Source organism: Chiloscyllium plagiosum, unplaced genomic scaffold, assembly GCF_037043375.1.
Source record: "Chiloscyllium plagiosum isolate Xiang-an unplaced genomic scaffold, Cpla_swu_hap1 HiC_scaffold_32, whole genome shotgun sequence".
Classification (NCBI taxonomy): Eukaryota; Metazoa; Chordata; class Chondrichthyes; order Orectolobiformes; family Hemiscylliidae; genus Chiloscyllium; species Chiloscyllium plagiosum.
The window spans coordinates 44,654,246-44,681,963 of record NW_028270170.1 but is presented as its reverse complement, the minus strand read 5'-3'; the positions used below and the strand labels follow the sequence as shown (position 1 = coordinate 44,681,963).

Genomic DNA, 27,718 nt, shown 5'->3' with positions numbered 1-27,718 from the left:
ACAGTCCAGGTTGTGTGGGTTAGGTGAATTGGCCATGCTAAACTGCCCAGATTGTTCAGGGTGTGAAGGTTTGGTGCGTTAGTCAGGGATAAATGTAGAGTAATAGGATAGGGGAATGGGTCTGGATGGGATGTGGATTTGTTGGGCTAAATGGCCTGTTTCCACACTGTAGGGATTCGATGAAGTGTGAGGAGCAGGAAATTCTCATGTGCTGGTCCACAAATCCCTGAGGTTAGCAGGACAGGTCGGTAAGATGACAGGAAGGCACACGGGATGCAAGTTGGACTGGAATTATATAAAAGATGTGTCAGATGACAGTTGGAGTGCTTTGTTCAGTTCACTATGTCATATGAAGTATGTGATCAGAAATGGAGAGAGTATAGAGAAGGCTTGCTAGGATGTTGCCAAGAATAGAGAATTTCAGCAATGACGAAAGAGTGTTCGGTTAGGAATATTTTCTTTGGTATACAGTAGGCTGATGGGAGATTTAATTGAAGTGACATAATTCTGATGGATACAATGGACAGGAAGAAGTTACTTCCCTTCGCGAGGTCACTAACCAGGGAAGAAAGTAGAACAATTAGAGGGGAGTTAGAGAGGACATTTGCCACAGCAGATGTTGGGCACCTGGAACTCACTGCCTGAGGGTAGTACAGACAGAAACCCACATTGCAAATTAATAAAACATTCAGATATAAAACACTCATTTTTATGACTGTCACAAATTCAAAGGAACAAACGTCCCCCTTATTAATTTCCCATGCTTCCGAGAGTTTAATCATGTAACAGCAATTTGTCCAGCAATTTCTGTTTGTGTGGGGTGTGTGTAACACCCATTGCTGTGTTCTACCCACATTGGAGCTGCCCAGGGTCATATTCTCCGCAGTCTGTTCTCTGCCCTGGCTGCATCATGCCAAGGGTTTGTTGTACCGTGCTGGTTGAATTGAGAAACTAAACATTCCATTCACAAAAATCAACTGTGACTCTGTCAAGATTAAAAACAGAATATATATATAATTCTTACTGCCACTAAATGTCCAAGGGTCACAGATACTCCAAGGGCCACGTGTGCAGACCCTTCAAAGTTGTTTTCCTGGTGTGATATGGTTAATACACACATGACAAGCTGGAAGGTGACAATGATTTCCACTCCCAGGGCCTGGATCTGAGTTACTCCTGAGGAAGGCTGTAGAGTAAATGATAGCAGTTAGAAAAATATTGAGATTTAAACAACAATTTTCATGGCTTCAGAAGTTTTCAAACAATTTTTAGCAGCTCATGATCCAGAAGAACAAGAGCAGCAAATATGTGGGTGCACTATCACCTTCAAGTTCCCCACCCCCCACCAAGCTATTCGAATTCTTGACCTGGAAATACATCGTTGTTCTTTCTCTGTTGCTGGGTCAAAATCCTGGTGTTCCCTCCTATACAGCATGGTGGGTGTCCCAACTCATTATGGACTTCAATGCTTCAAGAAAGCTGCTCACTTCAATGGCAGGTAGAGATGGACAATTAACTCAGAACTTGTAAATCATGCTCACATCCCAGGAATGAATAATTAATTGAAATTTGTCAACTTGGAATGCCAAGCAGAGAAACAGTGCTGACTGTGTTGTAGGTTGGGACTTGGGGTTATTATTGTCAATGAAAATACTATTTAATCGTCTACGGTCTATTCACCCCAATTTGACCTCTTCACATCATCCATTTTCAATATTGATACCATTCCTTCCAGAATTTCTCTGCTAACCATTGTGTAATCATTGTGTAAATGACCAGGTATCAGATAGAATGAGTAAACAATGTATAGATGCTGATAACAGCCATTGGCAGGCCTGAAATTCACAAAGATTTCAGTGGGCAGTGCTCACACATAGCTCACCAATCACTATGACTGATCACACTTGGTGCTGAAATGGCATTAAGCCTAAAGTAAAGTATTCTGGGGGAGGAGTGGTCTGGTAATCCTGGAAGCAAGAAATCCTAGGTTGAAGGGGTATGGAAAATTCTGCAAACATTAAGCAATTTGGTGTGGGTTGAGGGAAGACCGCAAAATGACAATCCGGTGTGAGGATTGAACCAGTCCCATGGTGGGGCTGAGGCCATTTACTTCAAGTTTGGTGTAGGAACCATGGGAATAACCCTGCATGGGACGTATAAAGTTCCATCGGTGTGACAGTCCTGAACAAGCATGTGGACCATATGAAAGCTGCAAACTCGCAAACAGTGCGGGAACAAAATGTGCTGGCTTCTCAATAGCTTCTCTGACTGTTCCAGAACACATGGGCTCTCCGTTTCCATCAAGTGTTGAAGATAACTTTGAATCTGAGATGGACACAGCAGGTGTCACTGCCTCAGTGTCTCTGAAGAAGAGACTGAATTTCTTCTGAGACACTCCAGGCACAAGATAGGAGCTACTGTGTATTACACACTGCCCATACCAGAGGCAGAGTTGGAAGAACCTGACGGGGTGCTAAAACACCCCAGAGGAACAAAAAAAAGAACCGGCCTACCTCCTCAGATTCAGAATGGGAGGGGAGTGGTGATTGTAATGAGGTCAGCCAGGTGGATATCATAGAATATCATTTCCCTGATGGGGGCTGTTAATCTCCCAGTCAGGGAGGCCCAGCAGTCAGATAAGAACAGGAATGTCTGGCCAGCCAGGTGTTTTCCTATCTTCCTGGTGGTGGAACTTGAATAAAGATTCGTGCACTTTGTGTCTTTCACTGTGTCTCACACGTATACACACACACCATGGGTGCTGGGGAAAAAATAAGCAATGCCGCACTTAGGTGGTAGTGTGGGGGTTAAATTTTAAAGAAAAATAAAGAGGAGTGTCCCTACAAAAAAAAAGAAGAACAGGAATGTCTGGCCACCCAGGTGTTTTCCTATCTTCCTGGTGGTGGAACTTGAATAAAGATTCGTGCACTTTGTGTCTTTCACTGTGTCTCACACTATACACACATACCATGGGTGCTGGGGAAAAAAATAAGCACTACCACACTTAGGTGGTAGTGTGGGGGTTAAATTGAGAAAAAAAGAACAGGAATGTCTGGCCACCCGGGTGTTTTCCTATCTTCCTGGTGGTGGAAATTGAATAAAGATTCGTGCACTTTGTGAAAAAAAAGTTAAATCCCTACCCTCCCCTTCACTGTTTGATCACACAGCATTGCCCTTTGATGTGAAGGGCACTGCTTGTCACTGGCCACTCGGGTGTTTCCTGTCTTCCTGGTGGTGGAAATTGAATAAAGATTCGTGCACTTTGTGTCTTTCACTGTGTCTCACACCAGCACACACACACAACATGGGTGCTGGGGAAAAAATAAGCACTACCGCAGTTAGGCGGTAGTGTGGGGGTTAAAATATATTAAAAAAAACAGTTAAAAATCACACATCACCAGGTTATAGTCCAACAGGTTTAATTGGAAAAAAAAAGAAAAGAAAAAAAAATATTGTTCAGGGAGAGGTGGGCGCTGCAGGGAGTGGAGTGCATTATTTCCCCCTCCAACTCTATTTTGATTTAGTTCCTACCCTCCCCTTCACTGTTTTGATCACACAGCATTCCCTTTGATGTGAAGGGCACTGCTTGTCACTGGCCACCCGGGTGTTTTCCTATCTTCCTGGTTGTGGAAATCGAATAAAGATTTGTGCACTTTGTGTCTCTCATGTGTCTCACACCTGCACACACACACACCATGGGTGCTGGGGGAAAAAATAAGCACTACCGCAGTTAGGCAGTAGTGTGGGAAGAAAAAAGAAAGAAAAACAGGGAATAAAAGAAAAAAAACAGGAAAAAAAAGAGAAAAAAAAAGAAAAAGAACAGGAATGTCACCTGCACACACACACCATGGGTGCCGGGGAAAAAAATAAGACTACCGCAGTTAGGCGGTAGTGTGGGGGAAGAAAAAAAAAGAGAACAGGAATGTCAGACATCCTGTTCACTCTGAGAGCTGGCTCTGAGGAAGCTGCATCAGTGTCCAGGACTCTCCACATGTGAACAAAGGAGTCTCGGTGATAGAGTTATTTCAGAGATGATGGTTAAGCTGTGCTCCTTCAAGTTTGAAGGTCTCTGCTGCATTGTTTTCAGTCTTCATGTGTGTAATGGTGGCCTAAACTTCTGCCTCATAAACTTTAAAGATATGTGGATGAGCACTTGGAATGTCATAATATTAAAACTTATTGGCCAAGTGGAAAGTGGAATTAGTGTAGAACATAAAATCCATATGGTGTGGGAACAGGCCATTTGGCCAACAGGCCCACACCAACCCTTGAAAGAGCATCCCACTCAGACTCATTCCCCTACCTTATGCCAGTAACCCTGCATTTCCCATGACTAGCCTAGACACTATGGACAAGTTAGGTAAAAACAATGACTCCATTTACTGGAAACCAGAGTCTAGATTAGAGTGGTGCTGGAAAAGACCAGCAATTCAAGGAGCATCCGAGAAACAGTAAAATCGACGTTTCGGGCAAAAGCCTGATGAAGGGCATTTGCCCAAAATGTCGATTTTACTGCTCCTCGGATGCTCCCTGAACTGCTGTGCTTTTCCAGCACCACTCTAATAGACTATGGAAATTTAGCATGGCCAATCCCCCTAAATTACAAATCTTTGGACTGTGGGAGGAAACCGGAGCACCCGGAGGAAACCCACGCAGACAGAGGGAGAATGTGTAAACTCCACACAGTCTGTGGCTGGAATTGAACCCAGGTCCCTGGTGCTGTGAGGCAGCAGTGCTAACCACTGAGCCACTATACCACCATAAGTGAAGATAGATATTGGGTTTTTTTGTTGGTCCAGATTTGTTATGCTGAAAGACCTCTTCTGAACTGGATGCGTCTATGTGTGTCACTAGCATTTATTGTCCCTAGTTGCCTGAGGTAATAGCAGTCAGAGGTTTGTTACAATTGGCCGAGATGCTGGGCCACATCAGGAGGTAGTTAAGAGTCAATCACAAGGGCCTGTAGTTAAATGTAGGCCAGACTGGTTAGATGGTAGATTTCCTTCCTTAAAGGAAATTAAATAATCAGATATTCTATTTTTTTTCTAGCTTCAAATTCCAGCGCATTAATAATCAACTGCAGGAATCTGCAATTCACAGCCTGTAAGGATGGTAGAACCAGAAACCCAGGTAAGAGAGGTGGTAAGGACAAGCCAGGGGAGTATAGACCAGTGAGCCTGATGTCAGTGGTGGGCATGTTGTTGGATGGAATCCTGAGGGACTGGATGTACATGTATTTGGAAAAGCAAGGACTGATTAGGGATAGTCAACATGGCTTTGTGCGTGGGAAATCACATCTCACAAACTTGATTGAGTTTTTTGAAGAAGTAACAAAGAGGATTGATGAGGGCAGAGCGGTAGATGTGATCTATATGGACTTCAGTAAGGTGTTCAACAAAGTTCCCCATGGGAGGCTGGTTAGCAAGGTTAGACCTCATGGAATACAGGGGGAACTAGCCATTTGGATACAGAACTGGCTCAAAGGTAGAAGACAGAGGGTGGTGGTAGAGGGTTGTTTTTCGGACTGGACGCCTGTGACCAGTGGAGAGCCACAAGGATCGGTGCTGGGCCCTCTACTTTTTGTCATTTATCTAAATAATTTGGATGTGAGCATAAGAGGTATAATTAGTAAGTTTGCAGATGACACCAAAATTGGAGGTGTAGTGGACAGCAAAGAATGTTACCTCAGATTACAACAGGATTTTGATCAGATGGGCCAATGGGCTGAGAAGTGGCAGATGGAGTTTAATTCAGATAAATGCGAGGTGCTGCATTTTGGGAAAGCAAATCTTAGCAGCACTTAATGGTAAGGTCCTAGAGAGTGTTGCTGAACAAAGACACCTTGGAGTGCAGGTTCATAGCTCCTTGAAAGTGGAGTCACAGGTAGGATAGTGAAGAAGGCATTTGGTATGGTTTCCTTTATTGGTCAGAGTATTCAGTACAGGAGTTGGGAGGTCATGTTGCGGCTGTACAGGACATTGGTTAGGCCATTGTTGGAATATTGCGTGCATTTCTCGTTTCCTTCCTATCAGAAAGATATTGTGAAACTTGAAAGGGTTCAGAAAAGATTTACAAGGATGTTGCCAGGGTTGGAGGATTTGTGCTATAGGAAGAGGCTGAACAGGATGGGGCTGTTTTCCCTGGAGCGTTGGAAGCTGGAGGGTGATCTTATAGAGGTTGACCAAATCATGAGGGGCATGGATAGGATAAATAGACAAAATCTTTTCCCTGGGGTTGGGGAGACCAGAACAAGAGGGCATAGGTTTAGGGTGAGAGGGGAAAGATATAAAAAAGCCTAAGGGACAGTATTTTCATACAGAGGGTGGTACATGTATGGAATGAGCTACCAGAGGAAGTAGTGGAGGCTAGTACAATTGCAACATTTAAGAGGCATTTGGATGGGTATATGAATAGGAAGGGTTTGGAGGGATATGGGCCGGGTGCTGGCAGGTGGGACTAGATTGAGTTGGGATATCTGGTTGGCATGGATGGGTTGGACCAAAGGGTCAGTTTCCATAATGTATATCTCTATGACTCTAAGTATTTAGATGTGGACTTCTAATGTCAAGGCATACATGCCTATCGGTCAAATGCTGAAGGTGGAATTAGAATAGTTAGGAGATTGTTTTTGACCAGTGCAGTCTCAATAAGCCAAAGGGCCTTTTCTATACTGTAGAGCTATGACTTTATAACAGACAAGAAGCTCAACACCATCCAGGCCAGAGGCTCACTTGATTAGCAATATTTCCTCACTAGCATTAACGATCACTCTCTCTACTGATGCAGACAGGCAGCAGCATTTACCAGTGACAAAGGTGCACTGCAGTACTTCACCAAGGATCTTTCCCCGGCATCTTTCAAATATATGACCTATACGAGCGCGAAGGACAAGGGACAACAAAACTGCAGATGCTGGATTCCAAGGTAGACAAGCAGAAGGCTGGAAGAATACAGCAAAGTCAGAGCATCAGACATAGCGAAGTCCATTGTTTGGGTATAACCCTTCTCCACCTCCTGCGAAGGGTATGTTGTGTTCTCCCAGCCTCCTGCCTGTCCCTCCTGATGCTGCCTGGCTTGCTGTGTTCTCCCAGCCTCCTGCCTGTCTCTCCTGATGCTGCCTGGCTTGCTGTGTTCTCCCAGCCTCCTGCCTGTCCCTCCTGATGCTGCCTGGCTTGCTGTGTTCCCCCAGCCTCCTGCCTGTCCCTCCTGATGCTGCCTGGCTTGCTGTGTTCTCCCAGCCTCCTGCCTGTCCCTCCTGATGCTGCCTGGCTTGCTGTGTTCTCCCAGCCTCCTGCCTGTCCCTCCTGATGCTGCCTGGCTTGCTGTGTTCCCCCAGCCTCCTGCCTGTCTCTCCTGATGCTGCCTGGTTTGCTGTGTTCTCCCAGCCTCCTGCCTGTCCCTCCTGATGCTGCCTGGCTTGCTGTGTTCTCCCAGCCTCCTGCCTGTCCCTCCTGATGCTGCCTGGCTTGCTGTGTTCTCCCAGCCTCCTGCCTGTCCCTCCTGATGCTGCCTGGTTTGCTGTGTTCTCCCAGCCTCCTGCCTGTCCCTCCTGATGCTGCCTGGCTTGCTGTGTTCTCCCAGCCTCCTGCCTGTCCCTCCTGATGCTGCCTGGCTTGCTGTGTTCTCCCAGCCTCCTGCCTGTCCCTCCTGATGCTGCCTGGCTTGCTGTGTTCCCCCAGCCTCCTGCCTGTCCCTCCTGATGCTGCCTGGCTTGCTGTGTTCTCCCAGCCTCCTGCCTGTCCCTCCTGATGCTGCCTGGTTTGCTGTGTTCTCCCAGCCTCCTGCCTGTCTCTCCTGATGCTGCCTGGTTTGCTGTGTTCCTCCAGCCTCCTGCTTGTCTACAAAGGCCAAGGGAATAAATACATGGGACCACCACCAGCTGCAAGCTCACCTCTGAACCAATCACCATCCTGACTTGGAAATACACTGTCCTTCCTTCTGTGTCGCTGGATCAAAATCATGAAACTCCCTCCCTAACTGTATTGTGGGTGCCAGTGGTTCAAGAAGTCATCCCACTAGTATCTTTGTCTGGGCAATTAGGAATGATGCCCACATTCTATGAACGAATAATGAAAAGATAATCTCTTTATTTGCTAATACATTATTCTGTAAGCACATTCTCAGCATTGGATTGGACCTCTGGTTTCGTATTTCTTTGCCATTCATATTCTCAGAAAGACAGGTGATTGATTTTGAGGTTGCGGGTCTTTCTGGGAATCGCTGAATCAAGCAGCTAATAGGATCAGGGAGCTGAATGAAGAGGGAAAGTGGGAGGCGAAGTGTCCGTGGTGAGGTACTGATGCCATGAGCTTGTCTCATGGAACATAGAACAGTCCAGCACAGGAACAGACTCTTAGGCCCACCATGTCTGTGCTGACCATTATATCATTCTAAACTAAATCCATCTGCCTGCACATGATCCAAATCCCTCTATTCTCTGCCTGTTCATGTGTCTGTCCAAAATATCTGTTGAAAATTGTTATTTTACCTGCTTCTCGCACCTGTACTGGCAGCACACCCTCTGAGTCTTGCAAGCTTTCTTTAAACTTCTCCCCTCTCTCTCTAAACCTCTGCCCCCTAGTATTTGACATTTCCACCCTGGGAAGAAGAAAGAAGGTACCCACCCTACCCGGTCGCCCCTCAGCTTCCAGTGTTCCAGTGAAAACAATCCTTCTTTGTTCAACCTCTCCTTATAGCAAATGCACTCCAATTCAGGCAACATCCTGGTACAGCTCTTCTACATCCTGTCCAAAGCCTACAAATCCTACCTATGGTCTGGTGACCAGAACTGCACACAATACTCCAAGTGCAATCTAAGTAAAGTTTTTGCAGCTGCCACATGACTTGCCAACTTTTATACTCAATGCTCCAAGCAGTGAAGATAAACTTGCTGTTTACCTTCTTTATCACCTTATTCATTGGTGTTGCCCCTTTCAGGGAGCTATGGAGTTACACCCTAAGATCCCTTTGTATATGAATACTCCTAAGGGCCCTGCCATTTACTGTATACTTTCCTCTTACATTTAATCTCCCAAAGTTCAACACCTCGCTCAATTGTCTGGATTAAACTCAATCTGCCCAACTTTCCAACTGATCTACATCCTGTTGCATCCTTTGATAACCTTCCTCATTATCCATAACTCCACCAAGTTTCATGTCACCTGTAAACTTTTGAATTGGATTTTTGAACATTTTCAACCATATATTACAAACAATATGAACCCCAGTGCTGCTCCTTGTGGAACACCATTGGTTGCACATCTCCAGTCAGGGATATATCCCTTCACAACTCCCCCCTCCACCTTCTCTTGTGAATACATGGACAGCGTCATGAATGTTACAAGCAGCTGTTGCAGTGAGGTCGCACAGGCTGTATTGCTGCCCATGTTCACTCAATGCTCCACCTAGTGGGGGTTTTAATGATAAATCCAGCCTTAGTGATTATTGACCTCATGAAGAAATGCATGTTGAAGGTAGATCACAAAATGTAATCATTGGAGGCATGATGGCTGCAGTTGCCTTACAATTGGTAACTCTGTTCGCAAAGAAAGAAACAATAATTGACTCCATTCACTGTCTTAGGGTTGTAACCATGTTGTGAAGCTGTTGTGCAGTTGTCAGGCTCCAACTCAGTTTTTTTGTGAGTGATTTGCAAGCTCTGTCTGTGAGGAATGTTTTTCCTCCCATCCTTTCTAGGCTTTTTTCTGTTGCTATTCCTGGCCCAATGTTCTTTCAGCTTCCCTTTGTTTCGGTTGACTCTCTACAATGCTAGGAGAGAGTGAGGACTGCAGATGCTGGAGATCAGAGTCTAAAAGTGTGGTGCTGGTAAAGCACATTAATAGTGTTGTAGAGAGTGTGGTGCTGGAAAAGCTCAGCTGGCCAGGCAACATCCGAGGAGCAGGAGAGTTGACGCTTTGAGCATAAGCTCTTCATCAGGAGTTCCCTTGTTGTCTCCCCCTCCTCCCCATTTAGACGGTAGGGTAACCTGTTTGAATCCACCTTGCTGGATCTCCCAAGAGCCTCCTGTTCATGACGAGGCCACATTCTTTAGACTTTTTCTTTACATTAGATTACAGCGTGGAAACAGGCCCTTTGGCCCAACAAGTCCACACCGACCCGCCGAAGCGCAACCCACCCAGACCCCTTCCCCTACATTTACCCCTTCACCTAAAACTAGGGGCAATTTAGCATGGCCAATTCACCTAACCTGCACATTTTTGGATTGTGGGAGGAAACCGGAGCACCCGGAGGAAACCCACGCAGACACGGGGAGAACGTGCAAACTCCACACAGTCAGTCGCCTGAGGCGGGAATTGAACCCGGGTCTCTGGTGCTGTGAGGCAGCAGTGCTAACCACTGTGCCACCGTGCTGCCCCCTGCCACCGTGCCACCCTCAAATTCCATCTGCAATTGCCCCCCAACATGGTGAGCTGCCCCCAGACTTGGGTTTCCTACTTTGTCTAGAACTCCACGGACCATTATTTAATCCATATTACTGACCAAGGCCCTTATTCCTCAATAACCTCCCACATGGCCTCTCTGTAATCCCAGCACAGTGTACGTTTGATCTACAGGATTGCCTGTGGCCCTATGCCCACGCTGCAAGGACATGGATTCCTGGACTCAGGTAGGATCAAATCTTTTGACTGACTAGTCCACTCTCACCCCACTAACCCTTACCATTTGATCTTCATACATTATAATTTACTGTGGAAGATGCTGGCATATGCTGAAGTCTGAAGTTGATGTAGCACATTTCCACAGGTCAACATATCCACCCTCTGAGAATGTGTAGAATTCTCCTAAGCAGGTACGGAAAGAGTTAAGTTCTGGGTTTTGTGAAACAAGAGGTTCAGCTGAGCATGACTCAGATCAGATAAGAACTTATAGTTAACAATGGGTACTGGAAGCTAGGGTAATGGGTTAACAAGGTTGAAAAACAGTCATTATGTAGAGCCATTTAACAAGATGAGGTAACATTCAGTATGTGTAGTCAGTTTAACAAGGTGAAAAGTATTCATTATGTGAAGACCATTATTCATTGTGTAACAGCAAATGGCTTAATCTTTACTATTGACACTCATTGATTGTAATGGTCACTTAATTAATATGTATGTTGCCTTATCTGGATGCTCCTCCCTTTAGAATGACTATATAGTTCATTAAAAATCTGCTGTTCCAAAGAGAAGACCGAGAACTCATATCCCTGTGCACATGGACAATCGTTCTCTCTCCCTCCAGGGCCCGGAATAAAGATGAAGGAGGTAAAACCATACTGTGTCCCTGTGCATTTTGCATTGACTGAGGGGGGAAACTGGAACGACAATATTGGCGCAGTCGGCAGGATCTAAACAAATAGTTATGATCAGATGGTGTCAGTGATCGCCTGGAACACTGGTGTCTTGAGATGGATGGGCCCACAAGGTAAGATTTTAAACATTGGTCCCTCTCAATATTCCTATGTGCTGGAGATGGTTCCCTCGCTTGATCGTTCTCTATTCTACAGATTGCTCGAACGGTAATTAGTTCAGCTGAGAGACACAGTTTCACAAGTGCATGGCAGGCAGAGGTTCGTGTCCTCTGCGCTGCAGTGCAGGGTGAGATTGAGGTTCGAATCCTCTGCGCGGTACTGGGGTTCGAGTCTCCTGGGGTGGGTTTGGGGGTGTGATTGAAGTTCAAGTCCTCTGTGTGATACTGGGGTTAGAGTCCCCTGAGGTGGGTTTGGGTTGAGGTTTGAGTCCTCTGTGTGGTACTGGAGTTAGAGTCCCTTGGGGTGAGTTTGGGTTGAGATTCAAATCCTTTTCATGGTACTGGGGATAAAGTACCCTGGGGTGGGGGGGTTGTGATTGAGGTTTGGGTCCTCTGCATGGTATTCATGGTATTGGGGTTAGAGTCCCCTCAGTGGGTTTGGGTTGAGGTTTGAGGCCTCTGCATGGTATTGGGGTTAGAGTCCCCTCGGGTGGGTTTGAGTTGAGGTTTGAGGCCTCTGCATGGTATTGGGGTTAGAGTCCCCTCGGGTGGGTTTGGGTTGAGGCTTGAGTCCTCTGTGCGGTACTTGCGTTCGAATCCCCTGGGCTGGGTTTGGTTGAGTTTTGAGCCCTTTGCGTAGTACTGGGGTTCGAGTCCCTTGGGGTGGGTGTGGTTGAGGTTCGAGCCTTCTGTGTAGTACTGGGGTTAGAGTTCCTTGGAGTGGGTGTGATTGTGGTTTGAACCCTCTCCGCAGTAACTGGGGTTAGAGTCCCCTGGGGTGGGTTGATTTGAGGTTCAGGTCCTCCTTAGCAGGCAGGGAAAGAGTTAGGTTCTGATTTTGGGAAACAAGGGGTTCAGCTGAGCATGACTCAGATCTGAGAAGAACTTACAGTTAACAATGGGATGCAGGTAAGAGTAATGGGTTAACAAGGTGGAAAAGCAGTCATTAAGTAGAGCCATTTAACAAGATGAGGTAACATTCAGTATGTGAGGTCAGTTTAACAAGGTGAAAAGTATTCATTATGTGAAGTCAGTTATTCATTGTGTAACAGCAGCTGGCTTAATCTTTACTACTGACACTCGCTGATCATAATGGTCACTCAATGCTCCTCCCTGTGAAATGACTATATAGTTCATTGCAAAACTGCTGTTCCAGAGAAGACCGTGAACTCATGTCTCTGTGCTAATGGGTGATCGTTCTCTCTCCCTCTATAACATGGAATAAAGATGAAGGAGGTAAAACTACTCTGTGTCTCTGAACGTTTTGCTTTGACTGAGGTGGGGGGGGGGGGGGGGGAGGAAGTAGAGAACAGGACTACACCTCTGTCTAACACATTTACTGATAAATGCTCCCTACCACTAGAAGCTGCTTCTCTCTCTCTCTCTGTGCCGAAAAGCAGGCTAAAGTGCAGAGACTGGCAGCATACAGGTATATCACGTGCACTTAAAAACTAATCATACCCCTTAGCTGCAAAGGAGATGGCTGAAACACTGAAGAGGTGCCTGTGCTGTTCTGAGCGCAGGCATGGTGAAGTGGTCAGTTTAGTGATTGCTGAAGCCGAGTTGTGAGGATGAAAGGTGCAGGAAGAATTGAGTCCATAGATCACAGAGGCTTCTGTGCAGAAGAAGCAGTTCCATGTAAAAAAATTTTGAATGGCTGTGGGGTTACATCAAGGCCCAGTAAGACCCAGTGTTCTTGAGGGCCCCATACCCAGGTTGTGGTTGGAGACTGGAACACAGCCAACTGTACCTGAGCCAGCAGCAGCTGCAGGGCCTGTCATTTCTGGCCTTGCCCTTGGATAAGTCCACACGGGCATTCTATCAGCTACAACAGCTCCTGGTGGGACAAATAACCAGCTCTGTTTTAGCTGTCGAGTTTTTGCACTGTTGAGCTTCTTGATGGAGGAAAGGAAAATTGGACGGACAATGCTAATATGATGACTTGTGTTTTACTGAGATGCAAATACATGGAACATCACCACTTAAAGGGGTGATTCTGACCTTGCCTTTTCAGGTTTGAGGGGAAATTCGTGAGTTATTTCTATTTTTCAGCGGCAGCAGCAACTCGAAGAGCTTGGGACAGGGGCCTGCCGGGAGCGGTGAGTCACTGATTTGAGCTTTTATATTTGAAATCAGAGAGCAGAGGTTTCTGGGAAAGGAGGGACTTCTTATTTTTATTTCCATCCACCTATATAAGTCAGTGTTTTCTAAACCCGAGACCCTACCTTTGTAGGGCCTCTGACCCAACCATCTCTTCTAACCTTAAAGACCAGGGACACATCAGGTAAGTGTCTCTTCTTATTTACTTTGTGATAAGGGGACTAGCAGGGGTGGCAGTGCAGGGAGAGCAATGTTCCTCCTGCATGATGTTTGAGGTGAGGGATGCCATTAATGTCCCATCCAAGTATATCTGCAGGAAATGCACCCAACTCTCGCTCCTCCAAGACCGTGTTAGGGAACTGGAGTGGGAGCTGGATGAACTTCGAATCATTCGGGATGCAGAGGCTGTGATAGATAAGAGTTTCAGGGAAGTAGTTACTCCTAGGCACGAAGAAAGCTGGGTGACTGTTCAAAGGGGGAGTTCTTTGAGGAGGTGTCAAGACACGTCGACAACAGTCGAGCAGTGGATGTGGTGTATATGGATTTCAGCAAGGTATTTGATAGGGTTCCCCATGGTAGGCTCATTCATAAAGTAAGGAAGTATGGGATACAGGGAGATTTGGCTATCTGGATTCAGAATTGGTTGGTTGACAGAAGGCAGAGAGTGGTTGTAAATGGAAAGTATTCTGCCTGGAGGACAGTGTTGAGTGGGGTCCCACAGGGCACTGTTCATGGTCCACTGCTCTTTGTAGTTTTTATAAATAACTTGGATGAGGAAGTTGAGGGGTGAGTTAGTAAATTTGCAGATGACACAAAGGTTGAAGGTGTCGTTGATAGTATCGAGGGCTACTGCAGGTTGCAGTGCAACATAGACAGGATGCAGAGCTGGGCTGAGAAATGGCAGATGGAGGTCAACCTGGATAAATGCGAAGTGATGTATTTTGGAAGATCGAACCCGAATGCTGAATATAGGATTAAAGACAGGATTCTTGGCAGTGTGGAGGAACAGAGGGATCTGGGTGTGCAAGTACATAGATCCCTCAAAGTTGCCACCCAAGTGGATAGGGTTAGATTAGATTAGATTAGATTAGATTAGATTACAGTGTAGAAACAGGCCTTTCGGCCCCAACAAGTCCACACCGACCCGCCGAAGCGCAACCCACCCATACCTAACACTACGGGAAATTTAGCATGGCCAATTCACCTGACCTGCACACCTTTGGACTGTGGGAGGAAACCGGAGCACCCGGAGGAAACCCACGCAGACAAGGGGAGAACGTGCAAACTCCACACAGTCAGTCACCTGAGGCGGGAATTGAACCCAGGTCTCTGGCGCTGTGAGGCAGCAGTGCTAACCACTGTGCCACTGTGCCGCCCATAAAGAAAGTTGTTAAGAAAGCATATGGTATTTTGGCTTTCATTAACAGGAGGATCGAGTTTAAGAGCCGTGAGGTTTTGCTGCAGCTCTACAAGTCCCTGGTGAGACCACATTTGGAATATTGTGTCCAGTTCTGGTCGCCCTACTATAGGAAAGATACAGAGGATTTGGAGAGAGTGCAAAGAAGGTTTACCAGGATGCTGCCTGGACTGGAGGGCTTGCCTTATGAAGAGAGGTTGAATAAGCTCGGACTTTTCCTCTGGAGAGAAGGAGGAAGAGAGAAGACCTGATCGAGGTGTACAAAATAATGAGAGGAATAGATAGAGTCAATAGCCAGAGACTATTCCCCAGGGCCAGATTGACTGGTACGAGAAGTCATAGTTTTAAGATATTAGGAGGAAGGTATAAAGGAGACATCAGAGGTAGGTACTTTACACAGAGAGTTGTGAATGCATGGAATGCGTTGCCAGTGGTGCTGTAGAAGCAGTCATTGGGGACATTTAAGCAACTGCTGGACATGCACATAGATAGCAGTGAGTTGAGGGGTGCGTAGGTTAAGTTACTATATTTTACATTAGGATTAAGTCTCGGCACAACATCGTGGGCCTAAGGACCTGTTCTGATTAGATTAGATTAGATTAGATTACTTACAGTGTGGAAACAGGCTCTTCGGCCTAACAAGTCCACACCGCCCCGCTGAAGCGCAACCCACCCATACCCTTACATTTACACCTTACCTTACACTACGGGCAATTTAGCATGGCCAATTCACCTGACCCGCACATCTTTGGACTGTGCTGTATGTTTCTATGTTCTATGTTCTAAAACAGTCAGTGGAGGTTTCCCCTGTAGTCGTTCCCCTGAAAAACATGTATACTGTTTTGGATACTGTTGAGGGGGACGACTTACCAGGGGTATACAGTGGGGCCCAGGTCTCTGGCACAAAGCCTGTCCCTGTTGCACAGAAGGGAAGGGGGGAAAGGAGGAGAATGTTGGTCACTGGGGACTAAATAGTTAGAAGGTCAGATAGAAGGTTTGTTGAGAATGAACGAGACTCACGGTTGGTGTGTTGCCTCCCAGGTGCCAGGGTCTGTTATGTCTCGGATTGTATCTTTGGGGTCCTGAAGGGAGAGGGTGACCAGCCTCAAGTCATTGTCCATGTAGGGACCAACGACATAGGTAGAAAGAGGGATAGGGATGTAAGGCAGGATTTCAGGGAGCTAGGGTGGAAGCTGAGAGCTAGAACAAACAGAGTTGTTATCTCTGGTTTGTTACCCGTGACACGTGATAGGAGGCAAGGAATAGGGAGAGATATCAGCTAAACACGTGGCTGCAAGGTTGGTGCAGGAGGGAGGGTTTCAGGTTCTTGGATAATTGGGGCTCATTCTGGGGAAGGTGGGACCTGTACAAGCAGGACGGTCTTCACTTGAACCAGAGGGGTACTAATATCCTGGGTGGGAAATTTGCTGGTGCTATTCAAGTGGGTTTAAACTAGCTCAGTAGGGGGATGGGACCCTGAGGTGTAGTTACAGTGCACAGGAGGATGAGAGTAGGGAGGACAGGGACAGTATTTCAGGGTCTCAGGAACGTGCTGGCAGACAGCGAAGTGGTTTGAAGTGTGTCTACTTCAATGCAAGAAGTATCCGAAATAAGGTAGGTGAGCTTGCAGCATGGATAGGTACCTGGGACTTCGATGTTGTGGCCATTTCGGAGACATGGATTGAGCAGGGTGAGGAATGGATGTTGCAGGTTCCAGAGTATAGATCTTTCATTAAGAACAGTCAAGGCAGTAAAAGGGGGGAGCATCGCCTTGTTAGTCAAGGATAGAGTAATGGTGGCTGAGAGAACTTTTGATGAGGACTCGTCTACTGAGGTAGTATGGGCTGAGGTTAGAAACAGGAGAGGAGAGGTCACACTGCTTGGAGTTTTTTATAGGCCTCCACAGAGTTCCAGGGAGGGGGAAGAGAGGATTGGTAAATTTATTCTGGGTAGGAGTGACAGGAATAGGGTGGTCATTATGGGGGACTTTAACTTCCCTAACATTGACTGGAAATGCTATAACTTTAGTAAGTCAGATGGATCAGTTTTTGTCCAATGTGTAAAGGAGGGTTTCCTGACACAGTATGTCAAAGGGCTGACAAGAGGGGAGGCCACACTGGATCTGGTGCTTGGTAATGAACCAGGCCAGGTATTTGATTTAGTTGTAGGTGAGCACTTTGGAGAGAATGACCATAATTCAGTTATGTTTAGCTGAGCAATGGAATGGGATAGGTACATGCCACAGGTCAAGAGTTACCGATGGGCAAGGGCAATTAAAATGCGATTAGGCAGGAATTAGGATGCATAGAATGGAGTAGCAAAATGTGAGGGATGCAGACAATGGAAATGTGGAGCTGGCTTAAGGAACAGATACTGCGTGTTCTTGATAGGTATGTCCCTGTCAGGCAGGGAGGAAGCAATAAGATAAGGAAACCAGGGTTTACTACAACAATTGCATCTCTTGTTAAGCAGAAGAAGGAGGCTAATGTGTTGATGAGGCAAGATGGTTCAGATGAGGCGATGGAGAGTTACAGATCAGATAGGAAGGATTTAAAGACAGAGTTAAGAAGAGCAAAAAGAGGACACGAGCAGTCTTTAGCAAATAGAATAATAGGTATGTGAGGAATAAAAGGATGATTAAGGTAGGAATAGGGCCAGTCAAAGACAGAAGTGGGAAGTTGAGTGTGGACCCTGTGATGATCGGAGAGGTGCTAAACGAATATTTCTCATCAGTTTTCACTCAGGAAAAGGAGAATATTATAGAGGAGAAGAATGAGTTATGAGATATTAGACTAGAAAAGATCAAGATTAGTTACGAACAGGTGCTATCAATTCTAGAAGGAGTGAAAGTAGACAAGTCCCCTGGGCCGGATGGGATCTATCCGAGGATTCTCTCGGAAGCTAGGGAGGAGATAGCAGAGCCATTGGCTTTGATATTTCAGTCATCATTGTCTACAGGTTTAGTACCAGAGGACTGGAGGATTGCAAATGTTGTGCCCTTGTTCAAGAAGGGCAGTAGAGATGACACAGGTAATTATAGACCAGTAAGCCTTACTTCTGTTGTAGGAAAGGTTTTGGAAAGGATTATAAGAGATTACATTTATAATCATCTAGCAAGCAACAATTTGATTTCAGATAGTCAACATGGTTTCGTCAAAGGCAGGTCGTGTCTCACAAACCTCAATGAATGTTTTGAGAAGGTGACCAAGCATGTAGATGAGGGTAGGGCAGTTGACGTGGTTTCCATGGACTTCAGTAAAGCCTTTGATAAAGTTCCACATTGTAGAGTATTGGAGAAAATGCAGAGGGATAGGATTGAGGGTGATTTAGCAGTTTGGATTAGAAACTAGCTTTCTGAAAGAAGGCAGCAAGTGGTGGTTGATGGAAAATATTTAGCCTGGATTAGTAAATTTGCAGATGATACTAAAGTCGGTGGAGTAGTGGACAGTGTGGAACAGTGTTATAGGTTGCAGGAGGGGACTTGGATAAACTGCAGGATTGGGCTGAGAGGTGGCAAATGGAGATCAATGCAGCTAAATGTGAGGTGATACGCTTTGGGAAGAATAACAGGAAGGCAGAGTACTGGGTCAATGGAAAAGTTCTTGGTAACGTGGATGTGCAGCGAGATCTTGGAGTACATGTATATAGATCCCTGAAAATTGCCACCCATGTTGATAGTGCTGTTAAGAAGGCAAACAGTGTGTTAGGTTTCATTTGTAGAGGGATTGAGTTTCAGAGCCACAATACTATGCTGCAACTATACAAAATGGCCACACTTGGAATATTGTGTACAGTTTTGGTCCCCATATTTCGGGAAGGATGTGGAAGCATTGGAAAAGGTGCAGAGGAGATTTACCAGGATGTTGCCTGGTCTGGAGGGAAGGTCTTATGAGGAAAGGTTGAGAGACTTGGGTCTGTTCTCATTGGAAAGAAGAAGGCTAAGAGGGGATTTGATAGAGATATAGAAGATGATCAGAGGATTAGATAGAGTAGACAGTGAAAGTCTTTTGCTAGGATGATGATGTCAGCTAGTACAAGGGGGCATAACTACAAATTGAGGGGTGATAGATTTAAGACAGATGTCAGAGGCAGGTTCTTTACTCAGAGAGATTTAAACAATCCTTGGATAAGCACATGGATGATGATGGAATAGTATAGTGGGACGAGCTGAAAATAGTTCACGGGTCGGCGCAACATCGAGGGCCGAAGGGCCTGTTCTGCGCTGTATTGTTCTATTGTTCTATCTATTGTTATTCTTGACTGGAGAATCAGATTTTCTCATTTTCACCCGATGTAGTCACTACTCTTGTCACACAGGGAGGGGAAAATTCAACCGAAAACTGATCAGATCTCAGCTGGAATATGGGTTGCAATTCAGACCACCACATATTTAGAGGTAATGTCAATATTTGGAGACAGTGCACAGAAGATTGATTGGATTGGTAACCAGGAAGAAGAGGGGTCCATTCTATGGAATACTACAGAAACCTGGAATAGTCACCTCGTGGAACAGGTTTTGTTGTGGTATTTGATAGGGTAAACATGCAAAATATTTTCCCAGTGACAGAAGAAATGTCTGTCAGGTGACTGTCAGAGGAACCAATCTTAAGGAAACACATTTTACTCAACAAGTAATCAGGAATGCACTCTCTAACACAGTGAAAGCAGATATTAAAGTTATATTTAAATGAAAACCAGGTTAAATACTTGGAAGGACAAAATTACAGAGTTTTGGAGAAGAAGATGGTGTGATTAATAACCCAATCACATAGCACAGCTAAAATGGGCCAAATGGCCTTATTTGGTATCCTATCATTCTGTGATTCAACAATGTTTTAGCATAAACACTTTGAGCACTAAAACTTGGTTTTCATCAGTAAAACAACTGCCAATCCCTTCTCTTCCCATTCTGTCCTTTTGGCTCTCCTTCTTCCCTTCCCTTCCCTCAGTCTTTGTGATCTGCTGAATGACAGTCACCATCTTTAGATTACTTACAGCGTGGAAACAGGCCCTTCAGCCCAACAAGTCCACACCGACCCGCCACCCACCCATTCACCTAACATGGACAATTTAGCATGGCCAATTCACCTAACCTGCACATTTTTTGGACTGTAGGAGGACAGCGGAGCACCCGAAAGAAACCCACGCAGACAAGGGGGGAATGTACAAACTCCACACAGTCACCTGAGGCAGGAATTGAACCCGGATCTCTGGCACTGTGAGGCAGCAGTGCTAACCACTGTGCCACCGTGCTTTGACATTGCATCCCAGATTCTGGACAGTCAGTCGCCTTTCTTTACAGGGCTTATCATGAGATGGAGTTGAGAGCTGTGACTAGTTGGGATTGAGAACAGGGATCAAAACAATTACTCTTAGGTAATCAGAGCTATTACTAATTGGGATCAAGAGCTGATACTCGTTAGTGATGAGAACAGTTACTTGTCTGGGGAAAAGAGCTTTTACTCGTTAGATTTCTAGTTGGCAATGAGTGGCATTCTTTCCTACAGGAGGCTGTTGAAACCGGGTCATTAAATCAAAACTGAAGTAAACAGAGTTCTGATCATTAAGGGATTAAAGGTTATGGGGTTAAGAGTGAAAAAAGGAATGATCAGATCAGCCATGAGCAGACTCAATGGGCCAAATGATCCATTTCTGCTCCCGCCTCTTATGATCTTGTAGTTCTTCGTTTCACATTGGAGCTGGTATTGTTTGGAGATGAGAGCAATTATCAGTTACTTTTTACTGCTGTCTCAACTTCTTATTGAGAACTACCACAAGTTCTGGTAGGGAACTGTGACTAGTTAGATGGGTTAGAGCTGTCACGAGCTAAGTTAGGGAACTGTTATTAGTTAGGTTTCTGAGCTGCTACTAATTAGTGTTAGGAGTTGGGTTTCAGGGCTATTCCAAGTTCAATTTGAGAGTTGGAACTGGGAGCTGATTAGTGACAAGATCTGTCAGTATGTGGGAACATGTGTATCTCCTTATCTATGGCTGCTCACTTACCTTGTTAAGTCCCAGCTCTCCACGGATATCTTGCGGTGTAAGTGCGTAGAGTAGGGCGCACGCTGTGATTGCCCCCAGCCCTTGCATAGCCATGTACAGTACAGCCCGAAGTGGGCTAATTCGCAGACTGAGGAACAAAGCAAAGCTGACAGCAGGGTTGAGCTGGCCCCCACTCACTCCCTGTGTGAACACAGAGACAGTGGTCACTCCTAGACCAAAGCCCAAAGCTATCTGCAGAGTGCTAGGGCTGTTTCCAGTCCAGGGCAGAGCACAGCCCACACTGGAGAATACAAAGGCTGCAGTACCCAGGAATTCAGCAGTCAGAGCTCTCCAGAATGACTCACTCTGCAGTTCTTCCTTTAGCTGCTTCATCTCAGAGCTGTGGCTATTGAGCAATGAGGACAGAACTCCAATTCTGACTATTTGTAGCTGGCTGCTGAGGAGGGGCCCACTTACAGGGGGATAACCTAAAGGTCAGTGGTTGAAGGACTCAAACAAAATCTTTCTGGTATTTTTCCACTTGCAGTTTATGATTTGCTGTTGGTGAGGATCTTCCAAAACGGTGAAGCTTACAACGAGAGCTGAGATTACCAATGACATTGATTTTCTGTTTTTCTGTCAACAATTTGAAGTGACACATCCTGTGATGTTACCCATAGATTCTTCATATTTCAGTAGAATGTTTTCTATACTTCCCACTTGGAAACCTGACGCTCACTGGGGTGTGGGGCCTGATAATGGGGTGTGGGGCCTGATAATGGGGTGTGGGGCCTGACACTGGGGTGTGGGGCCTGACACTCACTGGGGTGTGGGGCTGATGCTTACTGGGTGTGGGGCCTGACACTGGGGTGTGGGGCCTGACACTCACTGGGGTGTGGGGCTGATGCTCACTGGGGTGTGGGGCCTGACATTGGGGTGTGGAACCTGACACTCACTGGGGTGTGAGGCCTGACAGTTGGGTGTGGGGCCTGACACTGAGGTGTGGGGTCTGACACTCACTGGGGTGTGGGGCCTGACACTCACTGGGGTATGGGGCCTGACACTGGAGTGTGGGGCTTGATGCTCACTGGGGTATGGGGCCTGACACTGGGGTGTGGGGCCTGTCGCTCACTGGGGTGTGGGGCCTGACACTGAGGTGTGGGGCCTGACGCTCATTAGGGTGTGGGGCCTGTCACTCACTGGGGTGTGGGGCCTGACACTGGGGTGTGGGGCCTGACGCTCATTAGGGTGTGGGGCCTGACGCTCACTGGGGTGTGGAGCCTGATGCTCACTGGGGTGTGAGGCCTGACACTGAGGTGTGGTGCCTGACACTCACTGGGGTGTGGGGCCTGACACTGAGGTGTGGGGCCTGACACTCACTGGGGTGTGGGGCCTGACACTCATTAGGGTGTGGGGCCTGACACTCATTAGGGTGTGGGGCCTGACACTCACTGGGGTGTGGGGCCTGATGCTCACTGGGGTGTGAGGCCTGACACTCATTGGGGTGTGAGGCCTGACACTCATTGGGGTGTGAGGCCTGACACTCATTGGGGTGTGGGGCCTGACACTCACTGGGGTGTGGGGCCTGACACTCATTAGGGTGTGGGGCCTGACACTCATTAGGGTGTGGGGCCTGACACTCACTGGGGTGTGGGGCCTGATGCTCACTGGGGTGTGAGGCCTGACACTCATTGGGGTGTGGGGCCTGATGCTCACTGGGGTGTGAGGCCTGACACTCATTGGGGTGTGGGGCCTGACACTCACTGGGGTGTGGGGCCTGATGCTCACTGGGGTGTGAGGCCTGACACTGGGGTGTGGGGCCTGACACTCACTGGGGTGTGGGGCCTGACACTCACTGGGGTGTGGGGCCTGATGCTCACTGGGGTGTGAGGCCTGACACTCATTGGGGTGTGGGGCCTGATGCTCACTGGGGTGTGAGGCCTGACACTCATTGGGGTGTGGGGCCTGACACTCACTGGGGTGTGGGGCCTGATGCTCACTGGGGTGTGAGGCCTGACACTGGGGTGTGGGGCCTGACACTCACTGGGGTGTGGGGCCTGACACTCATTAGGGTGTGGGGCCTGACACTCACTGGGGTGTGGGGCCTGATGCTCACTGGGGTGTGAGGCCTGACACTCATTGGGGTGTGGGGCCTGATGCTCACTGGGGTGTGAGGCCTGACACTCATTGGGGTGTGGGGCCTGACACTCACTGGGGTGTGGGGCCTGATGCTCACTGGGGTGTGAGGCCTGACACTGGGGTGTGGGGCCTGACACTCACTGGGGTGTGGGGCCTGACACTCACTGGGGTGTGGGGCCTGACACTCATTAGGGTGTGGGGCCTGACACTCACTGGGGTGTGGGGCCTGATGCTCACTGGGGTGTGAGGCCTGACACTGGGGTGTGGGGCCTGACACTCACTGGGGTGTGGGGCCTGACACTCACTGAGGTGTGGGGCCTGACACTGGGGTGTGGGGCCTGATACTCACTGGGGTGTGGGGCCTGACACTGGGGTGTGGGGCCTGACGCTCAACTGGGGTGTAGGATCCAACAACTCATTGACCCTCCTCTGGACCCTTCTTCTTTGATTCCCTCAGATGTTCCCTGTTTCAAGTATTAGCATTGGCAGGTAAACTTGCTGCACTGATTGCCTGCTCTCTGACTCTGAGCAATCAGTCTTTAGCAAAAGCTGCAGCCACATCCTTGCCACAAGAGGCTTCAAGCTCAATGTGATGCTGAGCTCTTCTCCTGCCCCTTCACTTTATGGACCAGCTGTCCCACCCCATGTACAGCAAACTGACTGTTTTACCTGTCCCCCACCCCAGCTTCTTGTTCTCTCGATCTTTTCGTTGAACACTGCCAACAAGACCTCAGCAATTGACATTTCGCTGCTCCCCTCAAACACTCTCAATCCCTCCCTCTGAGCATGTCCTCCTAGGTACTACTCTTACACCACTCGCAATCAAACCCTTCGATGAGGCTGGTGCTACTGTTGTCTGACAAATTGACCTTGAACTTTTAGAGGAGGAACACCAACTGTCAGACATCTCCTTCTAGCCGTGAGGGTCATGATTTCACTGTTTGCAGGCCTTCACTGACCTCATTCCCTTCTACAGCTTTCCTGTCGACTTTCCCTTGTTCCCAAAATCCCACACTCCCTCAGCTCAACTCCCACTGTCAAGCGCTCCGCAGTCCCGCACCCCATCACCCCCGTACCCCATCACCCCCGCAACTCCATCACACCTGCACCCCATCACTCCCACAGTCCCACAACCCAACAGCCCCAAAATCACCCACACACACCCACTGCCTCACGCTCCCACAGCCTCACGCACCCACTACCCCACACTCCCACAGCTCCACACTCTCACAGCTCCACACTCCCAAATCCTCACAATCCCACAGCCCCACACTCAAACAGACCCACACTCCCACAACTCAATGCTCTCACTCCCACAGCGCCACATTCCCACAGCTCTATACTTCCTCAGTCCAACACTCTCACTGCCCCTCACTCCCACTGCCCCTCCCTTCCACAGTTCCTCTGCCCCACACTCCCACACTCCAAAAGCTCCACAGCTCCACATTCCCACAGCTCTACACTTCCTCACTCCAACACTCTCACTGCCCCTCACTCCCACTGCCCCTTGCTCCCACTGCCCCTCGCTCCCACTGCCCCTCCCTTCCACAGTCCCTCCGCCCCACACTCCCACACTCCAAAAGCTCCACACTGCCAGACTCCCACGGCTTCACACCCCAACACTCCCGCTGCCCCACACTCCCACAGCCCCACAGTCCAACTGCCCCACACTCCCACAGACCCAAACCCTCAAGCTCCCAGACCTCCACACACCCACTGCCCCACATTCTCACACTCGCAAAACCCCACACTCCCACACTGTCACAACTTGACACTACTACAGTTACTCACTTCCACACTCCCACAGTTCCAATTCCCTGCAGCTCCACCCTCACAAACTCCCAAAGCCTCACAATCCCGCAGCATGGCACTCCCACAGCCCCACTCTCCCACAGCCCCACTCTCCCACAGCCCCACTCTCCCACAGCCCCACTCTCCCACAGCTCCACGCTCCCACAGCCCCACGCTCCCACAGCCCCACGCTCCCTCAGCCCCACGCTCCCTCAGCCCCACGCTCCCTCAGCCCCACGCTCCCTCAGCCCCACGCTCCCACAGCCCCCCGCTCCCACAGCCCCCCGCTCCCACAGCCCCCCGCTCCCACAGCCCCACTCTCCCACAGCCCCACTCTACCACAGCCCCACTCTCCCACAGCCCCATACTCCCACAGCCCTACACTCCCACAGCCCCACACTCCCTCACTCCAACACTTGCACTGCCCCACATTTTTACACTCCCACATTCCACCTCTCCCACAGCTACACAATCCCACACTCCCACAGCCCCACACCCTCAGACTCCCACACCTCCACACTCCCACTGCCCCACATTCTTCCACTCCCACACTCCATCTCTCCCACAGCTACACAATCCCACACCCTCACACTGCCAGACTCCCACAGCTTCACATCCCAACATTCCCACTGCCCCACAATCCCACAGCTGCTCACTCCCACATCCCCTCACTCCCACAGCCCCACACTCCCATCGTCCCTTTGACTCCCCCCACACAGACTCACACACCAAAAGCTCCACAGCTCCACACTCTCACACTGCCAGACTCCCACTGCTTCACACCCCAACACTCCCACAGCCCCACACTCCCACAGCCCCACACTCCCACAGCCCCAGACTCCCATAGCCCTGCATTCCCACAGGCCCACACTCCCAAAATCCCGCACTACCAAACTCCCACACTCCCACAGCTCGACACTCCCACAGCCCCACACCCCTTCACTCCCACACTCTAACAGTTCCATACTCCCTCAATCCTACACTTGTACATCCCCACACTCCCACAGACCCGCATCCCGACAGCCCCACACTCCCACAGCTCCGCAGACCCTCACTACCACAATCCCACAGCCCCACTCTCTCACAGCCCCACTCTCTCACAGCCCCACTCTCTCACAGCCCCACTCTCTCACAGCCCCACTCTCTCACAGCCCCACACTCCCATAGTCCCACACTTCCACACGCCCAAACCCTCAGACTCCCACACCTCCACATTCCCACTGTCCCACACTCACACTCACACAATTTCACACTCATCCAGCTACTCACTCCCAGACTTCCACAGCTCCAAACTCTCACTGTCCCACACTCCCACGCTATCACATGCCCTCACTCCCACACTTCCACAACTCCACATTCCCAAACACTCACACATCCACTCCTCACTACCTCAGTCCGACACTCCCACATCTCCACACTCCCAACCTTCACATTTCCAAACTCTCTTAGTCCCACACTCCCACACTCCCACTCTCCCACAGCCCCACACGACCCACATTCACTCACACAGCAACACTGTCCCAGAACTCCCACTCCAACACTCTCACAGCTCCACACACCCTCACTCCCACACTCCCACAGCCCCTCACTCCCACAGCCCCTCACTCCCACAGCCCCTCACTCCCACAGCCCCGTACTCCCACAGCCCCGTACTCCCACAGCCCCGTACTCCCACAGCTCCGTACTCCCACAGCTCCGTACTCCCACAGCCCCATACTCCCACAACCCTACATTCTCACACTCCCACATTCCATCTCTCCCAAGCCTACACAATTCCACACACCCACTGCCCCATATTCTCACAATTGCAAAGCACCACACTCGCACATTCTCACAACTCGACACTCCTACAGCCACTCACTCCCACACTCCCAGAGATCCAATATCCCACAGTCGCACACTCACAAACTCCCACAGCCCCACACTCGCACAGCACAGTACTCCCTCACTCCCACAGCCCTATACTCCTACAGCCCCACGCTCCCACAGCCCCACACTCCCACAGCTCCACACTCCCACAGCTCCACACTCCCACACTCTCGCACTACTACACTCCCACAGCCCCACGTCCCCACACTTCCACACTCTCACACTCATACACTCCCACAGCCCCACACTCGCACAGCACAGTACTCCCTCACTCCCACAGCCCTATACTCCCACAGCCCTATACTCCCACAGCCCCACGCTCCCACGCTTCCACGCTCCCACGCTCCCACGCTCCCACGCTCCCACGCTCCCACGCTCCCACGCTCCCACGCTTCCACGCTTCCACGCTTCCACGCTCTCACGCTCTCACGCTCTCACGCTCTCACGCTCTCACGCTCCCACACGCCCACAGCTCCACCCTCCCAAACTCCCACAACTCTACACTCCCAAACACTCACTCCGACACTCCCACATCGCCACACTTCCAAACTTCACATCTCCAAACTCCCACACCCCCACACTCCCACACCCCCACACTCCCACACCCCCACACTCCCACAGCCCCACACTCCCACAGCTCCACACTCCCACACTCTCGCACTACTACACTCCCACAGCCCCACGTCCCCACACTTCCACACTCTCACACTCATATACTCCCACAGCCCCACATTCTCACAGCTCCACACTCCCTCCCTCCAACATTTCCACTGCCCCACATTCTCACACTCCCACACCTCATCTCTCTCACAGTTACACAATCCCAGATGCTCATTGTCCCACATACTCCAGCTACTCACTCTCACCATTCCAAACTCCCACAACTCCACACTCCCAAACACTCATACATTCACAGCACAACACTACCTCAGTCCAACACTCCCACAAGGC

General features: G+C 48.8%; 1 protein-coding gene across 1 annotated transcript in view; it reads right to left on the bottom strand.

The window, feature by feature from the left end:
- LOC122539685 (aquaporin FA-CHIP-like) overlaps positions 1-21,361 on the bottom strand; it is a 36,233-nt gene extending 14,872 nt beyond the window's left edge. Inside the window, exons 1-2 of the mRNA XM_087977662.1 lie at positions 20,990-21,361; positions 1,025-1,186 (exon numbers count right to left, since the gene is read on the bottom strand). Coding sequence (XP_087833788.1) covers positions 1,025-1,186; positions 20,990-21,361 — 534 coding nt within the window. The remainder of the gene's footprint in view (positions 1-1,024; positions 1,187-20,989) is intronic.
- Positions 21,362-27,718: the final 6,357 nt, after the last annotated feature.